Here is a 27,569-nt window from a genome sequence, read left to right on the forward strand (position 1 = left end):
GACTCTCCACATATGAGTGGTAGAGTATCCACTGGCAACAGCCAAACACAAATGATACTAGCGCATGGCCGTGCGGCCATGTAAACCTTTTATAGCTGTAGTTTGTTCAGGACCTTCCTAGTAGACCAATAAGAGCTGCATCAGTACCTGAGCATGTGACCCCAACCTCCAATGAGAGGTCTTCCCTTGGGCATGCTCAGAAGGAGAAAAGCAGGACTTAGTCCCAGAAGCGTCTGCTCGCCGCTGACCAATACTGGCTACAATGGCTGAGCCTGGAAGGGCAGCAGTAACCAAGCATGCAGTCTCTGCTTGAGCCAGACGCTGGGCCCGATGTCTCCGCTGAGCAGGCTCCACTGCGGCAGGAGAAGAATGGGAGACCGCAGCGGAGGTGGTTCGAGATTCCCCCTGTGCAGCGGCAGGAACTCGACACCTAACACCTGGCAGCTGGATGGGAGGCCAGCGAATCTGTTACCTTCATGCATCCTCACGCAGCTTTTGATGGCTGGGACTGGCATGACGCCATGTGGGAGTCATATCACACAGATGACGTCACGTCAGTCGAGACAAATCTAATTCTACGCAAGGGATGCCGGAAGGTAGAAGACTTGCAGACCTCCCATCTTGCCGTCATGTACCACTGACCTAGACCAGAGCCCCATGAAACAATCCTCTGGTCTCAAATACTAACATGAAATTGTATTTGTCCTTTTCTTCTGGACAGAGCCTGGACATTTTTTTTATATGCTCACGTAAGATGTATATTTCCGTAATAAAAAATTATGTAGAACATAGAAACCTGGCGACGGAAAAATAAGTGACAATGTAACCAGAATATTAAAAACTGTGTGAGATCTGAGGCTCGTTTGAATAGTTGTCAGTTTCAATTATCAAGACACACATTTGTAGGAAGCATAAAATCTTCTAGGACATTTTTTACATTTGACTGATTTGTAAAATATATTAGGAAGGGGGTTCCCATAAAAAAAAATCAAACAATGAACATCGACATATTACTTACTGCAATGCGTTAATGGTAAAAAAAAATAAAATAAAACAAAATACATTTTTTAAGAGTTTTTATTTAAACATTATGTACTAAAACTAAACAACTGATCTTTATGATATTCTGATCACAAGGGGGCGCTGTTCTATTGATGTCTATGAATATATTGATGCTTTATCGCCAGCATATTGCAAGGCCGCTGTCAATAATGTTAATAAATACAGTGATGTAGAGATACCAACTCTTCTGTAGGGATTAATGTGTCTACATCGTAGCAGAATTCATAAAGCAAAAGAAAGTGTAAATGATTTATGCAGGAAAAGTAAAAGGAGTGGGGATTAAAAAAAAAGGCCATCACAATGAAGAAAGGTGCCGATAACCTCACTGCTCTTCATTTTACTGTTCTCCCATACTCATTCCTTCTTTGAAGCCCAGTACTCCTAGTCCAGTCTCATCTATCGCTTTCATGTCATAATCAATTATTGATTACAGGGTTACGGACTCTGATCACTCCTATTTTCGGGCAAGGGGAGGACGCCTATCAGCCAACAAGCACCTAAGTTCAAAGAGCCTTGAGAGCAGCTGCCTGACGCATGGATGGTGAACAGTGTGCCCCCGGCATCAAAATGGGACTGAAATATGTAGGCGCTACTGGGATTCACCGGTTTCCGAGCTGAGACCGGAGGATATCTATGTGTTAGAGTCCGGCCTCGCTCCATAAACTTGTATTGAGCGAGGCCGCGCCCTCTTGTCAGCCACGCCCACTGGACTGCTGTATCTGTATCCGGGGTGCGGTCTCGCTCTATGCAAGTTTATGGAGCAATACCGCAACCACTAGTGGGGCTGTGGACAAAAATATGTATAACACATACGTACCCTCTGGTCCTGGCTCAGAAACCAGCGAATCCTCACAGCTCACAGTGCGAGTGCTGATGGGATACGTCTGCAGTCACACAGAGTGTACAGTGTTGTGGGTTTGGACCGGACAACCCCTTTAAGTTCACATCAATTATGCCTCATTTGATATCCATTTTGTTTCATACATGTTACATCCATTTCTCTTTGTTCATGGATCGCACACCTACCCACTACTGTGTATGATAATACTAGAATAACTTCTTGAGTTCTTTCGCATTCCAGTTGCAAAAAAAAAATAGGAGACGTCCATTTTTTTATCCAATTTTAAGTGAATGGGGCCGTCAAAATATGGATAGTATTCTGTGTGCCATATACAGTAAGTGATGTCTGTTTTTTACTGTTTATTTCAGTCTTTCCGAAACTCCAGTCCTCACGGCCCCCAACAGATAATGTTTTCTGTATTTCCTAAGTATTGCAGGTCATGGAACTACTATCCAGGCATCAGGAATTGAAACAGATTCTCTCACCTTGTGCAATACAAAGGAAATCCTGAAAATGTGATCTGCTGGGGGCCATAAGGACTGGAGTTAGGAAACGGTGATTTAATGGGAAAGATAAGGTTGGAGACATTTTTTTTTGTTGCTTAACAGAAACACGACCGCTTAAATGGGACGAGTGATCTGCGTGGTTTTCACGGATAACACTGGCACCCATGTTATTCTATGTGGCCGTATACATGTCCAACTTTTTCCTTTGACCGAGTGGTCCTTGGAAAAAAAAATCGGTGACACGTCTGATTTTGATCTGGGTGTTGGGTCAAAATCGGCAATGCAAGTCTATGGGTATATGGAAAACATTTCTCTCTACCTCTGAGAAAAACAGATCCCACTCTGAGCTATGATCAAATTCTGATCAGAGCCTGATTAGCTTAATTGGACCATTTTACTGGGATGGAGTCGTGTTATCCTATGTATGTCGGTAGCACAATGCATTGTATTTGTGTTGTAAGAGACTAAAGTCCTTAAAAGTGTTCTCCGGTCATATGATATTGATATCTATTTTCAGGTCTTAGGTCAGATTGTGGGGTCCAACACCCGGCACCCCCACGATCAGCTGTTATTAGCTCCAGAATGTGAACACTGAACAGAATTACATTGCGCAGCTCCATTTCAATGAGTAGCAGCCACTGACAAGAACTGCAGATCAGCTCCTATTCTCTTGACTAGATGCTGATCCTCAGGACTTGGCAGCGACCACTACGCATTGAATGAAGGTGCAGTGAGCACAGTGAACATACAGAACCCCCTTTAACAAAACGTGAAGGAAGGTAAGGTGGTATCTCGGAATCACAATGTTATCTGGGAAGTAAAGATCTGGGAAAAGCATTAGACAGCAACAATATGGCATGTAGTATAACAATTATAGAAAATGAATAATAATATTTCGTCTTACTCACAGTGCGGATCATTGATGAACGACGTTACTTTGCACAATATCCATAAGCTGTGAGCTACTGTTCTGATACAGCATTACACGCATAATTACGCAGTTCTTGCATTTTTTTCCCCTATAGTTCTGAAACCCAAGTGAGTGAGGCTCACAAGCCGCTTATCTAAATGTAGAACACTATGGCCCCAGTGCATCATTGTGTTTCATTCAGATTTCTGGCATAAAATACCTTGAAATTGGGTAAAATGTTTGCATCTTTTGGTGTTTTTACACTAGTTTCGAACAGCTCCACAAAAATGGAAGGAGCTGGGGAGGAACCAGGATGAGGGGTGGCTATGCCCGAGCGACAAACTGACTAAAAGAGGCGACGTCCCTTACTCCAGAAATGTTACTCTAGTCTCATGGAGATGAATTAGGAGTGTTTTATTCCTGAATGCCCATCATTAAGACGAAATGGTGTACGAAATGCCAGTCTTAAAGAATTGGGGCTTGTGTATTATAAACTTCAATATTTGTATCTTTACAATGGACCCTGAAAACAAGATTGTCAACTTTTGGGTACAATTTTTTTTTTCTTACTAAAATGCATGGAATTGAGACTAAAAATCATATTTGCAATTGGATTTCATAAAAACTTTTGGGCAAACAATATAATTTTTTTTTCAAGAAGATTGCATTAAAATTTTTGCTCCTTTTAGCTTTTATAGACTTTGTTTCCCTGCACATTTACCGTAACTTTGATGTAGTCTGTTATAAATCAGCTAAGAGAAGCTCAGAAAAAGACAAGTAAGAGTTACAATTGGACCATTAGAAGAAGCGCACTCATTGATTTTCAGTTAACTCCTTCTGCAGCCAACCATAGAAATAGCTATAGCAGGCAAATAGTGCACAATTTTGAATGAATCCCAATTACAATAATGATTTTTACCCCAAAAGACATGCAGTTAGGAAAAAACAAATCCCTAAAGGTGATCAACACTTTAATAACATATATTATGACAAAGGTTTAAAAGTGAATGTCAGGAATTGTAATCTAGTTCCATAAAAAGTTAATAAAAAAATAAAGATTTATTCAGTGAGCCGGCGATGCCATAGCCTTCTAGTGACTGTATAACTCCAGAAGAACCCGGAGGATGGCATACTGGGAAAAGTTTCTTATACTGGTTTATTTGCAGCTTATCGTTAAATTTACTGCTATATTCTACAGAACTCCATAAAGTCAGAGGCATCAGCGCTTAGTCTGGCTTCAGTGACTTTAGTGTACTGTCTGACGGCTCCGGAGGGACCATGGCCTAATGTAAAGTGAAAATAAGTAGCTCTTAGTGTTTCCATCAGTCGCCATGTGTCTTGTCATTGTAAAGCTGGATGTTGTACATCTACTTACATACCTTATACTGGGGCTATATTTATGGAGATTGGTTTCTATTTTAAGACACTAAACATTGAGCTAAAGCTAAGGAGATGATAACACATTGGCTCATTGTCATAAAACGTAATAGAAGAGTGGGCATAGAAAAATATCTGACGCATTTTGAGTCTGGCTGTCTCTTAATCGATTAATCTATGATTAAGAGTCACCAGACTTGAAACGCATTAGATATTTTTCATTGTTCATGCTACTATTTTTTAAAAAAGTCACAATAAAGAATTATATGGTTTTAATTCGCTTTGCTGGACTGAAAAACCTTTGTCACCACTTTGAACAAAGCTGCTTGATACCTCACAAGCCTTATCCTTGCACAATGGAGTGGATTGTCCAGCAACCAGATTGAACAATATATATTGGATGGGCTGAGGTGTATCTGTAAAGGTTTAGATGATGGCGTAACACCCCTTTGAAGACCCCTGTTTTAATGTTGCGCAAAATGTATTCTATGACATGTTTCACCTTCCTGGAGGCTGCAGTTCCTGTTAAGTCAGGGGCGACAGAGTTAACTGTAGGGTCGGGCCAGAGTTGGGGAGGAATATTAGGGACCTGTATGTTAGTTCTTGACAGTGAGCTAGTTAATGAATGAGAGACAAGAAAATACACTCTCAGAGTAAGTTTATCATCACTAGGTTTGTGTTTTGCAGCCAACACAAGAAAAGGAAGCAAGTATCAGCAAGAATTCTAGTGTCAGTAGTTCCTTATAACAGTCAAATCTGGTACAATTACTGTAAGTACTGGAGAGACTAAAGGAAGCAGGGGTGTTATCCACCTTCACGGGATCGGCCATGATGGAAGGCAGGATCAGCCAGGCTCTGGTACTTCAGTAAGTTGGTAGCTAGCGAGAGCTCCCCTCCAATGTTTTGTCAGAATTCAACCACGTTGCAGTGCTCACAGAGAGGCACATTGACTCGTGTGACCCCGTACCAAGAAGATGGAGTTACCAACTCTGTCCTGATGTTCATTTGGAATGTTCACCACAAGTATTGTGCCGCCGTTCATGACCACAAAGAATGTATAGGCCCCCTTTAGAGCAATTAGCATGGGGGACACACGGGATCGTGGCACCCTATACACCATCCTTTCTCTCCCCTATTTTTTGAGGCATTAGTTTAAGAAGGGTAGTTTTAGTAGATTTAACTTTGTTGCTACTTTTTCTCCCCCTATAATTTGTTTCAAGTGAATGTGTTGGTGTGTGCACTTTCTGGATTCTTATTTAGCCAATCAGCTGATCGGGCAGTTTTGGACAACAGAAATTTCATTGGCAGAAGATGTTTAAGAAGGATTCAGAAGATGATATAAGCCTGAGAGTCCTGTCAGAGATGTCAGTGCCAGCCATCGAAGCAAATGGAAGAAACTCTGTACATAAGTTTTAGTATCAGTAAAAAGGACTCTATTTTTACAAACTTGTCTGGTCTTCCCATCGTGGGTTTAAAGGGGTCTGGCGCTGCACAAACTGTGGCAGAGCTGAACCTGAAGGTGTCCAGAGCAGTAATACAACCACACACACTCAGTCACCACCCCTGTTTCCATGTAGCATGTAGAGTGGAAGACAATTAACTCTCCCACAGCTACTGCCACGTTACATATCCACAAACTTTCTTAGGCCTTGTGCACACTTTGAGTATTAGGTGAGTTTTTTACCTCAGTATTTGTAAGACAAGACCAGGAGTGGAACAGTCAGAGGAAAAGAATAATAGAAACACGTCACTACTAGAGCTGAGCGAATTTGTTCAGATTCGGTTCAGCATACGATCGGCAGCGAATATTGTTTTTGCAATATTCGTCGAACACAGTGGAACATCATTAGAATCAATGGGAGTAGAAATTACCGAATACCGTATTTTTCGGGCTATAAGATGCACTTTTTTCCTTCCAAAATGGGGGGTGCGTCTTATAGTCCGGATGTATGGGCTCTGGCTGTGGTGGGGGCTAGCAGAGCATCGGGTCACAGGAGGCTGGAGCCGGCGGCTGCGGCTAACTCCTGCGCCCGCTGCTAGAGAGAAATGAATATGCACTGCATTCCATGCCCATGGGCGTGGAGGGCAATGCATATTAATTTTTCTGGCATCCTGATATAAATGTCCCCATCCTGTTCTTGGTATGATTGGTCCCATCCTTTTTCTTTTATAATTGACCCCCAACCCCACTCCTGGTATGCATGGCATCATCAGGAAAGATTAAAAAAAAAAACCATTACACTCACCTACACGGCGCTCCCTCGCAGCGTCCTGCTCCGGTGCCAGCAGCTGCTTAATGCTTGTACGCAGTGCATGGCAGAGCACAGCTGCCAGAATACTCACTGGGACCGTTCATTGCAGAGAGCGGTGAGTATCCATTCCTCTTCAGTAGCGTGCACTGTCAGCCAGCTGCTTCCTGCTGCGGCCACTGGTCACGTGTGCTGATACTTAAGAGGAATGAATATTCTAACACTGCACGCTACTGAAGAGGAATTATTCACCGCTCTCTGCGATGAATGGTCCCGGTGAGTATTCTGGCAGCTGCGCTCTGCTTGTGAGCAGCGCATGTTGTCCCTGCCATGTGATGCTTACAAGCATTAAGCAGCTGCTGGCACTGGAGCAGGACACTGCAACTGTGAGGGAGCAGAGGAAGGTGAGTGTAATTTTTTTTAAAAATTTTTCCTGATGGGGCCATGCATTCCCGGAGTGAGGTTGGGGGCCAATTATAAAAGAAAAAGGATGGGACCAATCGTACCAGGAACAGGATGTTGCCATTTATAAAAGAAAAAGTACATGGCCAATCATACCAGGAATGGGATGGGGGCAATTATACCAGAATAAGGATGGGACAAATCATACCAGGAACGGGATGGGGCAATTATATCAGAATAAGGATGGGTCCAATCAAACCAGGACCGTGATGAGGCCAATCATACCAGGACTGGGATGGGGTCGTGCATACCAGGATTAGGATGGTGCCAATCATACCAAGATAAGGATGGGGCCATGCACACCAGGATAGGGATGAGGGAGCCATGCACACCAGGATAGGGATGAGGGAGCCATGCACACCAGGATAGGGATGAGGGAGCCATGTATACCAGAATAGGAATGAGGGGTCATGTGTATCAGGATGAGGAGGAGGGGACCATATATACCAGGATAGGGGATATTACAGTACAGAATCGACCATTTTTTGGCTTCAATTCTTTTTTTCCTAATTTTCTCCTCTAAAACCTAGGTGTGTCGTATGGTCCGGTGCATTTTATAGTCTGAAAAATACGGTATGTTCGGAACTGATCAACAAACACACATGCGACATGAATAGGGTACAAATATGGCACGAATATAGCAAATTCAGGTTTGGTGACCGAATCCGAACAAATTCATTCAACTGTAGTCACCACTCCTGCATTTATCACCCATTCATGGTTTTGGCTTACAAATACTAAGGTAAAATGCTCACCAAATACTGAGGGTGTTAACGTGGCCTAATACTACTGAAATAGAAGAATACTGATCTTTGATGCTGATGATGATCAGTGATATATAGAGGGCCATGGCTGAGGTCCTTGCACTGGTGTTAAAAGTAGATATTGGCGTATTGTGATTATTAGACAATGACCCCTATATATTAATCGCCATAGAATAAGCAGCAAATTTCTTTACCACCATCACTACAAGAATTCTGCATTATTTATCTCTGTACTCAGATTTCAGTCAGCTATTGTGTTTAGATTTTTTTTGTTATCTAGAGGATATCAATTTAAGATGACAGAGAGCAATCATTAATCCCTTAAAGGACTGGGCGATTTTTTTTACTTACCTCCACTTCTTACAAGAGTCCTAATTTTTTTTTAATATTTCTGAGGACATAACCATATGAGGTCTTAGTTTTTGCCATACAAGATGCACTTTTATATGACACTATCCATTTTACCATGCGATGTAGAGTAAAATGGGAAAAAAATCCAAGTGCTTTGAAAATGCAAAAAAATGCAATTCTACAATAGTTTTTTTGGTTTTGTTTTTATGAAGTTAATTGTGTGGTAAAAATAATCTGGTAACATGATTCTCCAGGTCAGTACAATTTATGGCAATACAAACTTGTATCTTTTTGTTATTTAAGCAATAAAAATTTTGGGGGAAATTTGTTAAAGAAAATTGCATGAGCAGTGTGTGGGCTTATTTCTTGCCTGGTGAGCTAAAGTTTTTATTAATACTATTTTAGGGTACAAATGACTTTTTGATCGCTTCTTATTACAATTTTATGCGGAGCTGCAGTGACTGAAAAACTGCAAATCTGGCAGTTTAATTTTTTTCTTCAGATTGAGTTCATTAATCATATTCTTTGATAGATTGGATTTTTATGGAGGTGGCAATACAACATATGTATTTTCCTATATTTTTATTTTTAATAGAGGAATAAGGATGATTCAAATTATTATTTTTTTTTTTTTTTAAACTTTATTTGTTAATCTACTTCAGGAACTTGAATCTGCGATTGTCTGATTGTCTATACTATATGCTACAATACAACAGTACTGTAATATATGGTAAAAATCACGGTCTCCTATGAAGCCCAGCCACAGGCTGGAACAACATGTTTCCGGAACACTTGTATTAAATGCTGCTATCAGAGATTGACAGGGGTAAATAACAGGTTAAAAGCAGCAACTCTGCCCACTCATAGCTGTTCCAGGCAGATGATGGCTGAATAACAGCACTCCGCCCTTCAGCATGTGGTGGATTTTAATTGCAACATGGTCCTACCTACCCATAAAATTAGACTTGGAAGAGAGATAGTCACATCTACCTAGGAATTCAGACTTCAGTCTTAGAGAGGTCTCCACATTAGACACGTTAGGACCCATCAGTTTTGAGACCACCTTGTTGTTGGTTGATGGGCATGCATGAATTGGCCAAATTATGTGCTAAGCATCTCATTGTTTCCTAGAATTCAGAAGCAGTGTTGCTATTCATGTATTTCTCATTGACATGCTTCAGCACTACAGAGTGAAACTTTTTTTGCTTATTGTATATGGAGGTAGCTGCTCCTAGTTGGCACCTGTTCACATTAGCTTGGAAGTGTCATCGACTGACTAACACAGTCATCAGCTGCCAGGAATGAGGCAGGCTCAGCTCTTGAGTACATTTTTTACACCCGTTCTCGATGAGCGCCGAACATGTAAAGGGTTTAAAGGGTCATTTCCATCCAACGCTTACTTCATGGTCCCATCTCAACCCTTTCCAATAAATTTCCTTTCTTTTGATTTTTCAAAACACATGGCCTGCCAAGAAACAGAGAGTACAACCTATCTGTTGGCTAAAGCCACTACTAATCAGAACAAATGCAACAAAAAACATGTATGTTTTTCCGACAGTGGAGCTGATGAGGAAAATCATAATGTTGAACGAGGTCGGACGTGGAATGGGAAAGGGTTTATACACCGGAAATGGCGAGAATTGCCCGTCTAGCCAATCGCTGGCAGAGACAGATCAAGCATTTCAAAGTGTGTTGAGATGGGATCAGTTGGATTGTGTTGCATGATGGCTGCAAAATCATCTTGAAATGATAAGTTATGTGCCAGTTCAGACTGTGTGCCCTCCACCTAACAACGTCAAGGCAGCTTACAGGAGATTTTGGGCCAACATAACATGGTTAAGAGTCAATATTTCCTGTGACAGGTATTTATCTCCCATTTTTAGGAGCATAAATCTTGGATATTAACCCTCGGGTGAAATAAACTTAAAATAGGCTCCATAGCAAAACAGGGAATAAACCCTTCATACGAGGTGACGGGTCGCAGAAATCCATCTCTATTCCTTTTATTGCAATCTAAATTCATTTCATGGACTATTATTGAGTTTGCAGACATATTTCTATCCAACTATAATTACTTGAATATTTTATCATTGAGGTGATAATGAGATTTCAGGTACACAACTGAATTTAGGCTGATGGCGCTGCATGTGGCAAGGCTCTAATTTCACTAGGAAATGGTCGGCAAAGAGACAGAACTTGCAGCTAAGATTCACATGAAATAATAATTACCCTGAACTTAATAAGAATTGAAAAAAGTTGCAAAATTGCTGATATTGGTAGACAATTCTGTAAGTCGTATTCCATAACTAGTGTTGCAAACACATACTGTTCTGGTAGAATAAATGGGAAATTTCCAATATTATACATCATTTTTTGATTACAACACCTTTGTCCATGTATATGGGGCATACAGTTAGATTATACCACCACTGCATAACTTACTGATCATGTGGTCAAGTACCGTGACCACTAAAGATAATGAAAAAAACAAGCTTGAAGTGTTACTTTACACCAGTGATTGATTTCTGTACTTGCTGTAAATTTGAACTCATTTGATAGATAATGTGATGGCTAGTTCATTTACAAATCACTTTATTAAAACATTATGTTGCCTTAGCCTTGTAAAATTATGCCAAAGTGCCCGCTACTAACTTTCTTCTTGCTGCCTGTTGTCAAGGGTAATCCATCTTTAGTAGCAGAGAAGCTGGGACGGATTACAGGAAATAGAGGAGAGCCTTCATCTCTCTGCTCCTGCACTGATTAGCAGCTTACAGTCAATATGCAATGTACACAGAAAGCTGTTAATAACATATAGTGTATGGGTATGGGCAGCTTTCTGAGCTCTCCTTCCTGCTACATCTAAAAACTCTGATTGTATCACAACTGTGGCACCCACTAAATTAAGTGATACATCGCTGGATTCAGTGTCTCTTTTCCTACATTATGCCGCTCTTAGAAAACCTGGTGACAGATTCCCTTTAAATCTCTTCTAGTGCCCAATACCCAGGTTGTAGAAGGATACTGCTACTATTTCTGGAGAACCGCACCAGAACCCACCTACTTATGGATTCACCCTATGAGTCCTTCTACGCCACTTTATTATCCATGTTTAGGACCTTATGATACCGCTTCTGAGCTTGACCATGCCCTTTTGCCCTGCGTTGGCTGATATTATCCGCCTATGTAAAATAGACAAATATATACACGTCAGTTCCTTATAGAAAAAAGAAGGCAACTGATATACAAAAACACAAAGAATAATGAGGACAGGCATTTGCTGGTTTTAAAAGGGAGAGAGGAAAAGTGACAATTATCAAAGAGGAGAATTCTAGAGGTATCGGAGATATGTGAAGCTTAATGGCTTCTAAAGTGCATAGAAACTCATATGTCGGACACACACGGCGTAGAAATGTACCATTCCAGTTCTACTCTGTCCGTTTAATTACAAGGCAGGTTTCTCTACATTATTAGATTAGGTATCGGACTGTGAGCGTTCATTCACCGTGACTTTGTCCAACTTTCACTTCCACGTCGTAAATCACATTTGTGAACCCAATCGGCTTAATAACTGAGACTTTGTTTTCATGTTGCTTGAGGTGTGAGAGTTGTTTATTATCTGTCACCTCGATCCTTACAGTTCCCGAGACATACGTCTAGCTTGCCAGCCTGTCATCCCATCTCAACGGTGGGGTTGACTTATCCAAGGTCATTCAGTGCTTGGTTCATGCCGTCTCATCCTAAAAAAAAACAAAAACCTACGGTTGTACTTCACTTGAATAAGGCTTCAAAAGGATTTTGGAGCAGGTTGTTAAAATGTAGCACTGCAAATATGTGATAGAAACGGGCATGTAATGAGTAAGGCAGCCACAATTAAAGCCAAGGAGCCTCGTGATCTGCTGGAAGCATTAGAAGAATTCCTTTGTTTGGGTGGTATCCTGGTGGCACTTGGGTTTACACTGACAGGATCTTTCATCGTTCGGTTGACCATGCCGGTTTTGTCTGTCCGTCTTTTTGTCTCTGAAAAAAATGATATTGAAAAGAAATAAGTCACTATATTTAAAGAGTGCAAAAAAATAAAATAAAAACTGATTGTAAAAAATTCAGATCAAGAGGTTAACAAATGATTTTAATAGTAAGCAAGCTGGACGTGGATTGTCCAAATGGGGAAGGGCTGAAAATCCAGTTGGCAACAGTATAAAAGCTCATATATTGAAGATGGACTTATACAGCTATTATGGGGAACCTATCATGTTAAAGGGGCATTCATCTCCAAGATCCTATCCCAATATCTAGTGGTACTCAAGCACGAATTCAGTCACCGCTCAGTACATTGTGAGCAGTGGCTGTAACAACACCTCGGCACTAACTGACATCAGGCTCTATAGTGCTTCAATGCTGAGCTGGCTGTCAGTCATAGAGGTGCCCCAGCACGATTTCAGTCACCGCTCAGTACATTGTGAGCAGTGGCTGTAACAACACCTCGGCACTAACTGACATCAGGCTCTATAGTGCTTCAATGCTGAGCTGGCTGTCAGTCATAGAGGTGCCCCAGCACGATTTCAGTCACCGCTCAGTACACTGTGAGTAGTGGCTGTAACAACATCTCGGCACAAACTGACAGCCAGCTCTATAGTGCTTCAGTGCTGAGCTGGCTGTCAGTCATAGAGGTGCTCCAGCACGATTTCAGTCACCGCTCAGTACACTGTGAGCAGTGGCTGTAACAACATCTCGGCACAAACTGACAGCCAGCTCTATAGTGCTTCAGTGCTGAGCTGGCTGTCAGTCAGTGATGGGGATGTGGTTACAGTCGTCATTCACTATGTACAGAGCAGTGACTGAAAGCCGCACATCTATATATGAAAGTTCATTTTCTCCTGGCAGCCGGGCTTTCAGTGTTGCAGCCGTATGGAACACTATTAACCTGCAGATTAAAGGGGCTGTCCGGTCCAAATCAATAAGTCTGCAGTTAGGCCATGTGCACACGTACAGTATTTTTCGCGTTTTTTTCGCGTTTTTTTGCTATAAAAATGTGATAAAAACGCTTACATATGCCTCCTATTATTTACAATGTATTCCGCATTTTTTGTGCAAATGTTGCATTTTTTTCCGCGAAAAAATCGCATCGCGGAAAAAAAAGCAACATGTTCATTAAATTTGCGGAATTGCGGTGACTCCGCACACCTAGGAATGCATTGATCCGCTTACTTTACGCATGGGGCTGTGCACACCATGTGGGAAGTAAGCAGATTATGTGCAGTTGGTACCCAGGGTGGAGGAGAGGAGACTCTCCTCCACGGACTGGGCACCATATAACTGGTAAAAAAAAAAGAATTAAAATAGAAAATAGTGATATACTCACCCTTGATGTCTTCCCGCCTCTCAGCGGTGCACGCTGCCGATTCCGTTCCTACAGATGGTCTGTGTGAAGGACCTGCGATGACGTCGCGGTCCTGTGATTTATCGCGCGACCGCTCATGTGACCGCTTACGTGACCGCGACGTCATCGAAGGTCCTGCGCGCACCATCTATAGGAACGGACGCCGCTGAGGAGATCGTCTGTCTGCAGAGGGTGAGTATAACCATTTTTAAAATTTTTTTTATTATTTTTAACATGATATCCTTTACTATTGATGCTGCTTAGGCACTATGTTTGACAAGTGTGACCAACCTGTCAGTCAGTTTTCCAAGCGATGATACAGATCGCTTGGAAAACTTTAGCATTCTGCAAGCTAATTACGCTTGCAAAATGCTAAGAAAACCGCAAAAAAAACCGGGAAAAAACGCAAAAAAAAAAAGCGGATTTCTTGTAGAAAATTTCCGGTTTTCTTCAGGAAATTTCTGCAAGAAATCCTGACGCGTGCTCATACCCTTACTCTGTGTGACTGCAGACTTATGAATCACCCAACACACACACAGTGCCCTGCGGGGATTCGCCGGTTTCAGACCCAGGACCAGAGGGTATGTATGAGTTGCACATACTTCCGTCGAGTGCGGGTGGCCTCGCTCTCCATACATTTGCATTGAGCGAGGCTGTGCCCCATCTAGTGACGCAGCCGGCCAGTGGGCATGGCCAATTAGAGGGTGCGGTCTCGCTCCATACAAGTGTATGGAGAGAGAGGCCACGCCCACTGCCGGGAGTATGTATAACTCATACATACCCTCCGGTCCTGGGTCTGAAACTGACAAACCCCGCAGCACACAGTCTGTCCTGACGTGGATTCATAAGTCGGCAGTCACATAGAGTGACTGTAGATCTATTGATTTGGAACGGACAACCCTTTTAAACTAATATCTGCAGGTTAATAGTGTTTTTTTTACATAACTGGCTCCCTTTAATCTCATGAGACTGTTCTTGCTTAAAGGGGTTGTCTAAGAGTGCATGTTAAAGTGAAACATTTGGATGAGGTAGAATACCAGAAATTTGCAAAGTGCAGAATAACACATTTTGGGGACCACTTCTTTAAAATTCGAAAAGTCTTATTAGAAACAGGGAAAACAACTCACAAACGTCTGCCATGATGTGCAGGCAGGTTTAATCTTATTTTTACATAGAAAGCTCCCATAGCCAACTCTCATCTGTGAACCGAGACTTAACCCCTTTAACTCCCAGCCTGTTTTCTCCTTCCTGACCAGGCCAATTTTTTAAATTCTGACCTGTGTCACTTTATGTGGTAATAACTCTGGAACGCTTCAATGTATCCCAGTGATTCTGAGACTGTTATATCGTCGTGACATATTATACTTCATATTAGTGGTAAGTTTAGGTAGATATAATTTGCGCATATTTATGAAAATGCAATTTTCAAACTTTAGATTATAATGCCCTTAAACCAGATACTTATACCAAATAAAGTAGATAAATAACATTTTACTTCACAACAGCATCATTTTTTAAACATATATATATATATATATATATATATATATATATATATATATATATACAGTGGGGCAAAAAAGTATTTAGTCAGTCAGCAATAGTGCAAGTTCCACCACTTAAAAAGATGAGAGGCGTCTGTAATTTACATCATAGGTAGACCTCAACTATGGGAGACAAACTGAGAAAAAAAATCCAGAAAATCACATTGTCTGTTTTTTTAACATTTTATTTGCATATTATGGTGGAAAATAAGTATTTGGTCAGAAACAAACAATCAAGATTTCTGGCTCTCACAGACCTGTAACTTCTTCTTTAAGAGTCTCCTCTTTCCTCCACTCATTACCTGTAGTAATGGCACCTGTTTAAACTTGTTATCAGTATAAAAAGACACCTGTGCACACCCTCAAACAGTCTGACTCCAAACTCCACTATGGTGAAGACCAAAGAGCTGTCAAAGGACACCAGAAACAAAATTGTAGCCCTGCACCAGGCTGGGAAGACTGAATCTGCAATAGCCAACCAGCTTGGAGTGAAGAAATCAACAGTGGGAGCAATAATTAGAAAATGGAAGACATACAAGACCACTGATAATCTCCCTCGATCTGGGGCTCCACGCAAAATCCCACCCCGTGGGGTCAGAATGATCACAAGAACGGTGAGCAAAAATCCCAGAACCACACGGGGGGACCTAGTGAATGAACTGCAGAGAGCTGGGACCAATGTAACAAGGCCTACCATAAGTAACACACTACGCCACCATGGACTCAGATCCTGCAGTGTCAGACGTGTCCCACTGCTTAAGCCAGTACATGTCCGGGCCCGTCTGAAGTTTGCTAGAGAGCATTTGGATGATCCAGAGGAGTTTTGGGAGAATGTCCTATGGTCTGATGAAACCAAACTGGAACTGTTTGGTAGAAACACAACTTGTCGTGTTTGGAGGAAAAAGAATACTGAGTTGCATCCATCAAACACCATACCTACTGTAAAGCATGGTGGTGGAAACATCATGCTTTGGGGCTGTTTCTCTGTAAAGGGGCCAGGACGACTGATCCGGGTACATGAAAGAATGAATGGGGCCATGTATCGTGAGATTTTGAGTGCAATCCTCCTTCCATCAGCAAGGGCATTGAAGATGAAACGTGGCTGGGTCTTTTAACATGACAATGATCCAAAGCACACCGCCAGGGCAACGAAGGAGTGGCTTCGTAAGAAGCATTTCAAGGTCCTGGAGTGGCCTAGCCAGTCTCCAGATCTCAACCCTATAGAAAACCTTTGGAGGGAGTTGAAAGTCCGTGTTGCCAAGCGAAAAGCCAAAAACATCACTGCTCTAGAGGAGATCTGCCTGGAGGAATGGACCAACATACCAACAACAGTGTGTGGCAACCTTGTGAAGACTTACAGAAAACGTTTGACCTCTGTCATTGCCAACAAAGGATATATTACAAAGTATTGAGATGAAATTTTGTTTCTGACCAAATACTTATTTTCCACCATAATATGCAAATAAAATGTTAAAAAAACAGACAATGTGATTTTCTGGATTTTTTTTTCTCAGTTTGTCTCCCATAGTTGAGGTCTACCTATGATGTAAATTACAGACGCCTCTCATCTTTTTAAGTGGTGGAACTTGCACTATTGCTGACTGACTAAATACTTTTTTGCCCCACTGTATATATATATATATATATACATACAGTATATATCTATTTGTTTGGATTTAAAAAGGTTCAAAGTTTATCATCAATCTCTCAGACTGGAGGATAGCACAGGATCACAGCTGATTCTTTTTATGAGGTAAAACATTTCACTGCCGGTTTTTAAAGAATATTTTACCTCAAAAAAAGAATCAGCTTAGGTCCCATTGTGGAGTTTATTTTTATTCCAAGATCTGTTGATGAAAATACACTATTGTTGGTGGCACAGCCCCGTTACGATCACACTTTTCCATTTTTGGGATTGAGGAGTCAAATAGCCACTGAATATATCACTGATATTCCATACAATGGATCCAGTGTAAAGGCGTCTTTATATCGCTGAAGCTCTGTACTGTTGGTATTATGTACTGATGGATTACACTATTGTGTCCAGATAAAAAATACTGACACCAAAGGAAAGCAGTCTAAAGTTTGGCATTTTGGACTCTCTTTCCCTCTAACTCAATGTTTGCAGTTGTTCTGGTACTCAGAATAAGTTTATAGTATGCATGGGTAGACCTCATGAGCGGAAGAATTATAAAGAGGCCTGACTTCTAGAAAAGGGTAGAACAGAAGATGAGTGACACTTTTTAATAGGGAGAGTAGCATCTGTCCACTCTGATACTAACCAAAGTCAGGCGGGCAGTGACCTGCTATTTACGGCTTATTCAAAATCTTCTCCATTCTCAAGAGTAGAGAGGATTTTTAATTCCATAGTTTACAACTGGTAAGGTTACCGCAGTCTATCAGAGGTGGCTGGTCTCTTAGGCAAGGAGCACCGCATTTACAAGCTCTTTGCTATATATAGCTGGATCCTTCAGCCTCAGACCTGCGCTCCTCCAATGCTGCTCTGCTGGAGTGCGTACCTCGGCCCAGGGCTCATCAATCAGTCATCACTCCTGAAGACACCATGAGACAACCCCTCTAATGGTGACAAGCCTTTTACTAACCCCTATAATATATGCACATATACACTTGATTTGGGTCAATAAGATGTATTAACCAAGCTGTTCCCGTCGCCTCCTGATCTCCTGATCATGGGCGTTTGACCACTAATTTCCCAATGGTAGACCTCTTCCTTATAGTATCCCTACAATATGTTCTGGACATTACGGTACATAAGATTGAACTCGCACTTCACGTAAAAAAGACCTTTCCCACCGGGATACTGTAGGATCTCGTCCCAGCATTTAGTACATGATAATCTGACGGTGGTTAAGATGAGCCTTTATAATAAGTGTGATTGGACAATTACCGTAACTTAAAATAACTTGCCCGAGCAGAGTTCCCTCTGAATGTTCACGTAAAGCCCTCGGTGGGAATAATAACGAAGCTTTACCTCCTACCTCTTTACACTGTGTAGATTGTGAGAGTGTTGAATGGTCTGTTAATGCATCGCACTTAAGGTAAAACATAATGAAATGGCATATTAGTCGAATAAGTATGTATTTATTGTAGTAATGGCTCCAAAGCCCTGGAGTGATTAGGATGCACACTGCATCTTGGGGATAATATTTGCATTCTGAAATCCGGGAAGAGAAATGGAAACCTTTCAGACTGCCATTAAGGCTAATTAGGAATAAATTCCAGAGAAAGCGTCAGTGCGGTGACAGACACCAGTGTGTGCCGCTCCATCACTGTCATGCTCCACAGCAGATACCTTTATAGCCTCATCTGCTGTGCTCTCACCAGTCATCTTGGTTTCACCCCTCCCCCAAAAGAATCATCAGGATCTTATATGGACCTTCCTATTAAAAGATCTGCATCCTGGTGCTAAATTTTGCTTTTCACTTATATGGTACAATTATAAACATTTGATCCGATTGTTATAATTTTATCGACAAGTATATCAGATCAATGCAACTACCCAATATTTACAGTGTTGACCCTTATTTTTCAGGACTTCTGCCCTTCGCCCTGAACGATATCCGCTTCTGGACCAAATCCTGACTGATGACAGCACATTCCTGTCTAATCAGTGGTTGGAGATTATCACAATTTTTGTGTTTTTGTTTGTTCTCCTTTTGAGGATTGCCCACAAGTTCTCAAGGGATTGAGCTTGCTGGTCACAGACCCAAAATTTCAATGTTTTCTTCACCGAGCTGTAAAAAGCATTGTTCATCACCAAATTGGTTCTGGATCATTGGGAGAAGTTTCTCTTGGAAGGTATTTACATCTCATTCTTTATTCAGGATATTGTTTTAGGAAAAAATGTGATATCACCTATTGTGAATGGTTTATCTTGTTTTATTAGCTGTGTAGAGAGGTACCTGTCACTGATGATAATGAGACTTCTGAAAAGTCTTCTGTTTCAAGAATTCTATATTTTTTAACACAGATTGTTATTTGAAAACAATTGACAAAATGTTTAAAACTTATTTTAACAATAGGTAATTTTCTGATGAGACATTCCTTTTATGCGTAGCACTGCTCACCCTTTTAAAGGGAACCTGTCACCCCCAAAATCGATGGTGAGGTAAGCTCACCGTCATCAGGGACTTATCTACAGCATTCTGTAATGCTGTAGATAAGCCCCCGATGTTACCTAAAAGAGGAGAAAAAGAGGTTAGATTATACTCACCCAGGGGCGGTCCTGCTCCGATGGGTGTCTCAGGTCCGGAACAGCGCCTCCCATCTTCATTCCATGACGTCCTCTTCTGATCTTCAGCCACGGCTCCGGCGCAGGCGTACTTTGTCTGCCCTGTTGAGGGCAGAGCAAAGTACTGCAGTGCGTAAGTGCCGGACAGGTCAGAAAGGCCCAGCACCTGCGCACTGCAGTACTTTGCTCTGCCCTCAACAGGACAGACAAAGTACGCCTGCGCCGGAGCCGCGGCGTGAAGACCAGAAGAGGACGTCATGGAATGAAGATACGAGGCGCCGGAGCGGACCTGAGACACCCATTTGACCGGATGGCAGCGGGACTGCCCCTGGGTGAGTATAATCTAACCTCTTTTTCTCCTCTTTCAGGTTACATCGGGGGCTTATCTACAGCATTACAGAATGCTGTAGATAAGCCCCTGATGACGGTGAGCTTACCTCACCATCGATTTTGGGGGTGACAGGTTCCCTTTAACATTTCTTCCAGAGCTTAAGCTGCCTCTATAAGAGCTAACCCCACCCAGGCTGAGGGTATACGCCGCCCACCCGGCTTTAAGGGCGGCCATCAGAGAGCACTGCAAACCACCTCTATCCTCAGCCAGCCTCTCGTAGCCTCAGACTAACAGTCGGTCACAATATCAGCACATTGTCTGCTTCTGTGATATCAAGACTTTAACTACACCTTGTATTTTCCCAAATGGTCGGTGCAAATGACAGTCAGTCTAATAAAAGTCATTACCCGTTAGATTATACATCGAATTTTATTGAAGAAACCTCCCAATGATAACAGCATAATCTCCAAAATGAATAGAAACTCACAATGCACTGTTCCAAATTATTAGGCACAATAGAATTTCTAAACATTTTATATGTTTTAAAGAACTGAAAATGCTCATTTGTGGAATTTGCAGCATTAGGAGGTCACATTCACTGAACAAAAAAGCTATTTAACTCCAAAACCTCCTAACAGGCCAAGTTACATGTTAACATAGGACCCCTTCTTTGATATCACCTTCACAATTCTTGCATCCATTGAACTTGTGAGTTTTTGGAGAGTTTCTGCTTGTATTTCTTTGCATGAAGTCAGAATAGCCTCCCAGAACCGATGTTTTGATGTGAATGGCCTCCCATCCTCATAGATCTTTTGCTTGATGATACTCCCAAGGTTCTCTATAGGGTTGAGGTCAAGAGAAGATGGTGGCCACACCATGAATTTATCTCCTTTTATGCCCATAGCAGCCAATGACTCAGAGGTATTCTTTGCAGCATGAGATGGTGCATTGTCATGCATGAAGATGATTTTGATCCTGAAGGCACGTTTCTGCTTTTTAGACCATGGAAGAAAGTTGTCAGTCAGAAACTCTATATACTTTGTAGCGGTCATTGACACCTTCAGGAACCTTAAAGGGCCCCACCAGCTGTTTCCCCATGATTCCTGCCCAAAACATGACTCCTCCACCTCATTGCTGACGTCGCAGCCTTGTTGGGACATGGTGGCCAACCACCAACCATCCACTACTCCATCCATCTGGACCATCCAGGGTTGCTCGACACTCATCAGTAAACAAGTCTGTTTGAAAATTAGTCTTCATGTATGTCTGGGCCCACTGCAACCGTTTCTGCTCATGAACACTGTTTAGGGGTGGCCGAATAGTAGGTTTATGCACCATAGCACAAAAAATTGTTCTGGCACTCGAAAATTTCAATGCTTGTTCAGAAATATTTTTTATTGAAGAAAATATATACTCCAGAAAAATAATGTGACGTTTCGGTCATCACACTGACCTTCATCAGACTGGAACGTACAAAAGAAAACTAAACAGATATTACAATGTAACAAAATCAAAGTCCTATTATGTAGACATCATGATATAAATCATTATGACAATAGCTGTACATTATCAAAAAAGGAAAAAATGAATAATATATAGTACAAAAAATGTCTGTGACTATCTCCAAAGTCATATCTCATTAGAATACATGGTACAACAATTCTCAACTACATAATTGTGCATGAGGTTTTGGCAGAACCCACTGGAATTGAATCTTGTTTATCCATTAAAATGAATAAAATTCTCCTCCTCGAGAACATAAATAGAAAAAAAGCAGACAAAAACCTTACCAAAAGAATGGTAGAGATAATAATTCAGGCTGTCATCTGTAAACAATAATAGGAGATCTTACAAAAACATCACCATAACAAAGAGTTTAAATACATTAAATAGAGTCTAAAGGAGTCTAATACCGCTCCTAGATGTGAGGGGCGATTATATGTGATGCTAAAGAGAAAACTCACCAGCAATGTGTCACAATTCCCTAAATATAGCGCAGCAGATAGCAGGTAAAGACCGGAGAAAAGGCGCCATAAGCGCACTGTGTACGAGTGCGTGCATTTATAGTGACTAGACCGGAAATAGGGTGCCAGAGATGACGTCTGTAGCGTCCTTGGAACGCTTGTGGAACGCAAATATGCCGTCCCCTTCTGAGGTGTCATGTGCGCCTGTCTCTCCGGCGCTCTGCTGTGAAGTATTCCTGTGATGCGTAGGACCGGAAGTGCGTCATCAGAATCCCCGTTAGACCGGAAGTGCTCTGTGAGACGCTTTGTGGAACGCAAACAAAGGAAGAAAGGAGGTGGTGCAAGGGGCGGTCTTCATCGCTGGAGCTAAAAAAAGGAAGTATCATAATAGGAGAGGAATATTATGAAGTGACCTAAAAGACAAAAAAGATTGTATTAAAGAAGAGCAAAAAGAATAAATAAAAGGAGGAGACTTAAAGAAAATGAAAAGAAATAAAAGGAAACCGATTTCTTTTCATTTTCTTTAAGTCTCCTCCTTTTATTTATTCCTTTTGCTCTTCTTTTGGGTACTACATTTCGACCCAAAATCCTTGGTAATCTTCACATTTCATGATGTCTTGCACACAGTCCAAAACATCTTTGATTCTCCACCATATTTTACTGCAGGTACTGTGTTCTTTTCTTTGAAAGCTTCTTTCAGTTTTCGGTAAACATTTTCATAATATGCTTTACCAAAAAACTCTATCTTGGTCTCATCTGTTGACAGAACACTTTGCCAGATGGATTTTGGCTCACTCACATAGATTTTGGCAAACTGCAGTCTAGCTTTTTTGTTTCTGTGTGTCAGCAGTGGGGTTCTCTTGCCATTGCGTTTCATTTCATTAAAATGTCGACAAATAGTTCGCAGGACTGATTGAATTTCTTTGGAACTTGATTGGGGCTGCTTTTCCACCATCTGGTCTATCCTGCGTTGCAACCTTTCATCAATTTTTCTCAGCCATCTACGTCCAGGTAGATTAGTAACTACAGTGCCATGGGTTGTAAACACAGAAGTGCTCAGACGAACAAGTGCTCCAGTGTATGGGAGAGTGGCCTAAGATGTCTGTCAGCTGAATGAATCATTGTTCGGCCGACAGCCATCTAATGTGCATGACTGGATTTTGTGACTTTCGGACTATTAGTGCTGTGTCCAGCTTCACTTTTTCTATAGTAATACTGCACGGTGTGAACAAGACCTAAACAGATACATCATGTCCCTCTGCAAATTTTCTAATTCATTCAGAACAGAGATTGTATTTGTTCTAGAAATTTTCATACTGAAGTTTCCTTAAAGGGAATCTATCACTAAGTTTTTTCTACCCCGTCTTAGAGCAGCATGATGTAAGGGCAGAGACCCTGATTCCAGCCATACATCACTTACTGGGCTGCTTGCTTTGGTTTTGATAAAATCATAGTTTTATCTACTGCAGATCTACCAGTTCTCTGAATCCTGAGCTCTGTATAACCTCTGCCACCATTGAATGGCTGCTTTTTGTCTATGCACAGTGTACACAGAAATCTGCCAAATCACTGGTTGGGGTGGGGTTATACAGAGCTCATGAATGTGCTTGGCAGCAGGTTTACTATACTATGTTCCAAATTATTATGCAGATGACATTTTTCTCGGATTTTCCTAAATGGTCGGTGCAAATGACAGTCAATAAAAGTCATCACCCGTTATAGTATACATTGAATTTTATTGAAGAAACCTCCCAATGATAACAGTATAATCTCCAAAATGAATAAAAATCAAATTGCACTGTTCCAAATTATTAGGCACAGTAGAATTTCTAAACATTTGATATGTTTTAAAGAACTGAAAATGCTCATTTGTGGAATTGCAGCATTATGAGGTCACATTCAGTGAACAAAAAAACTATTTAACTCCAAAACATCCTAACAGGCCAAATTACATTACATAGGACCCCTTCTTTGATATCACCTTCACAATTCTTGCATTCTTGAGTTTTTGGAGAGTTTCTGCTTGTACGCCTTTGCATGAAGTCAGAATAGCCTGCCAGAGCCGCTGTTTTGACGTGAACTGCCTCCCACCCTCATAGATCTTGTGCTTGATGATACTCCAAAGGTTCTCCATATGGTTGAGGTCAGGGGAAGATGGTGGCCGCACCATGAGTTTATGTCCATTTATGCCATAGCAGCCAATGACTCAGAGGTATTATTTGCAGCATGAGATGGGGCATTGTCATGCATGAAGATGATTTTGCTCCTGAAGGCACGTTTCTGCTTTTAGACCATGGAAGAAAGTTGTCAGTCAGAAATGCTATTTACTTTACAGAGGTCATTTTCACATCTTCAGGAACCTTAAAGGGCCCTACCAGCTGTTTCCCCATGATTCCCACCCAAAACATGACTCCTCTACCTCCTTGCTGACGTCGCAGCCTTGTTGCGACATGGTGGCAATCCACCAACCATCCACTACACCATCCATCTGGACCATCCAGAGTTGCTCGACACTCATCAGTAAACAAGACTGTTTGAACATTAGTCTTCATGTATGTCTGGGCCCACTGCAACTGTTTCTGCTCATGAACACTGTTTAGGGGTGGCCGAATAGTAGGTTTATGCAACACAGCAAGCCTTTGAAGGATCATACACCTTGAGGTTCGAGGGACTCCAGAGGCACCAGCAGCTTCAAATAACTGTTTGCTGCTTTCTAATGGTATTTTGGCAGCTGCTCTCTTAATCCAATGAATTTGTCTGGCAGAAACCTTCCTCATTATGCCTTTATCTGCATGAACTCTGTCTGTGCTCTGTTTAAGTCACAAATCTCTTCACAGTATGATGATCACAAAGTTTTTGTGAAGTATCTAATTTTTCATACCTTGTCCAAGGCATTGCATTATTTAACGCTTTTCAGCAGCAGAGAGATCCTTTTTATTTCCCATATTGCTTGAAACCTTTGGCCTTCTTAATAATGTGGAACATCACTTTTAAGTAGTTTTCCTTTAATTAGAATCACCTAGAAAACTACCGTATATACTCGAGTATAAGCCGAGATTTTCAGCCCAAATTTTTGGGCTGAAAGTACCCCTCTCGGCTTATACTCGAGTCACGGTCGGCGGTGGGGTCGGCGGGTGAGGGGGAGAGGGCGCTGAGGCATACTCACCTAGTCCCGGCGATCCTGACGCTGCCCCTGCCTGTCACACTGTCTCCGGGTGCCGCAGCTCTTCCCCTGTTCAGGGGTCACGTGGGACCGCTCATTAGAGAAATGAATATGGACTCCACTCCCATAGGGGTGGAGCCACATATTCATTCCTCTGAGCAGTGCCAGTGACTGCTGACAGGAAGAGCTGCGGCACCCGAAGACAGTGTGACAGGCAGGGGCAGCGTCAGGAGCGCCGGGACTAGGTGAGTATTTTATATTCACCTGTCCGCGTTCCACACGCCGGGCGCCGCTCTGTCTTCGCATCCTCTTGCAGTGACTGTTCAGGTCAGAGGGCGCGATGACGCATATAGTGTACGCGCCGCCCTCTGCATGATCAGTCAGAGCGGAGAGACGCCGGGACCGGACGCTGGGAGCTGCAAGCAAGAGAGGCGAGTATGGCATTTTTTTTTATTATTGCAGCAGCAGCAGCAATGGCACAGCTTTATATGGAGCATCTATGGGGCAAAAATGAACGGTGCAGAGCACTATATGGCACAGCTATGGGGCAAGAATGAACGGTGCAGAGCACTATATGGCACAGCTATGGGGCAAAAATGAACGGTGCAGAGCACTATATGGCACAGCTATGGGGCAAGAATGAACGGTGCAGAGCACTATATGGCACAGCTATGGGGCAAAAATGAACGGTGCAGAGCACTATATGGCACAGCTATGGGGCAAGAATGAATGGTGCAGAGCACTATAAGGCACAGCTATGGGGCAAGAATGAACTGTGCAGAGCACTATATGGCACAGCTATGGGGCAAGAATGAACGGTGCAGAGCACTATATGGCACAGCTATGGGGCAAGAATGAACGGTGCAGAGCACTATATGGCACAGCTATGGGGCAAGAATGAACAGTGCAGAGCACTATATGGCACAGCTATGGGGCAAGAATGAACGGTGCAGAGCACTATATGGCACAGCTATGGGGCAAGAATGAACGGTGCAGAGCACTATATGGCACAGTTATGGGGCAAGAATAAACGGTGCAGAGCACTATATGGCACAGCTATGGGGCAAGAATGAACGGTGCAGAGCACTATATGGCACAGCTATGGGGCAAAAATGAACGGTGCAGAGCACTATATGGCACAGCTATGGGGCAAGAATGAACGGTGCAGAGCACTATATGGCACAGCTATGGGGCAAAAATGAACCGTGCAGAGCACTATGTGGCACAGCTATGGGGCAAGAATGAACGGTGCAGAGCACTATAAGGCACAGCTATGGGGCAAGAATGAACTGTGCAGAGCACTATATGGCACAGTTATGGGGCAAGAATGAACGGTGCAGAGCACTATATGGCACAGCTATGGGGCAAGAATGAACGGTGCAGAGCACTATATGGCACAGCGATGGGGCAAGAATGAATGGTGCAGAGCACTATATGGCACAGCTATGGGGCAAGAATGAACAGTACAGAGCACTATATGGCACAACTATGGGGCAAGAATGAACAGTACAGAGCACTATATGGCACAGCTATGGGGCAAGAATGAACAGTACAGAGCACTATATGGCACAGCTATGGGGCAACAATGAATGGTGCAGAGCACTATATGGCACAACTATGGGGCAAGAATGAACGGTGCAGAGCGCTATATGGCACAGTTATGGGGCAAGAATGAACGGTGCAGAGCACTATATGGCACAGCTATGGGGCAATAATGAATGGTGCAGAGCACTATATGGCACAGCTATGGGGCAATAATGAACGGTGCAGAGCACTATATGGCACAGCTATGGGGCAATAATGAACTGTGCAGAGCACTATATGTCACAGCTATGGGGCAAGAATGAACGGTGCAGAGCACTATATGGCACAGCTATGGGGCAATAATGAACGGTGCAGAGCACTATATGGCACAGCTATGGGGCAAGAATGAACGGTGCAGAGCACTATATGGCACAGCTATGGGGCAATAATGAACGGTGCAGAGCACTATATGGCACAGTTATGGGGCAAGAATGAACGATGCAGAGCACTATATGGCACAGCTATGGGGCAAGAATGAACGGTGCAGAGCACTATATGGCACAGCTATGGGGCAATAATGAACGGTGCAGAGCACTATATGGCACAGCTATGGGGCAATAATGAACTGTGCAGAGCACTATATGTCACAGCTATGGGGCAATAATGAACGGTGCAGAGCACTATATGGCACACCTTTCTATGGTACATCTATGGGGCAATAATGAACGTTGCAGAGCACTATATGGCACATCTATGGGGCAATAATGAATGGTGCAGAGCACTATATGGCACAGCTATGGGGCAAGAATGAACGGTGCAGAGCACTATATGGCACAGCTATGGGGCAAAAATGAACCGTGCAGAGCACTATATGGCACAGCTATGGGGCAAG

The 27,569-nt window shown here is 42.4% G+C and overlaps 1 protein-coding gene across 2 annotated transcripts in view; it reads right to left on the reverse strand.

The window, feature by feature from the left end:
- Positions 1–9,806: 9,806 nt before the first annotated feature.
- Positions 9,807–27,569, reverse strand: part of LOC138638471 (glypican-5-like) — a 494,253-nt gene continuing 476,490 nt past the window's right edge. For both annotated transcript variants that reach the window (XM_069727800.1, XM_069727801.1), the window contains one exon: positions 9,807–12,539. In XM_069727800.1, the coding sequence (XP_069583901.1) occupies positions 12,331–12,539 (209 nt within the window). In that variant the 3' untranslated portion in view covers positions 9,807–12,330. The remainder of the gene's footprint in view (positions 12,540–27,569) is intronic.

The sequence above is a fragment of the Ranitomeya imitator genome, chromosome 5, assembly GCF_032444005.1.
Source record: "Ranitomeya imitator isolate aRanImi1 chromosome 5, aRanImi1.pri, whole genome shotgun sequence".
Lineage (NCBI taxonomy): Eukaryota > Metazoa > Chordata > Amphibia > Anura > Dendrobatidae > Ranitomeya > Ranitomeya imitator.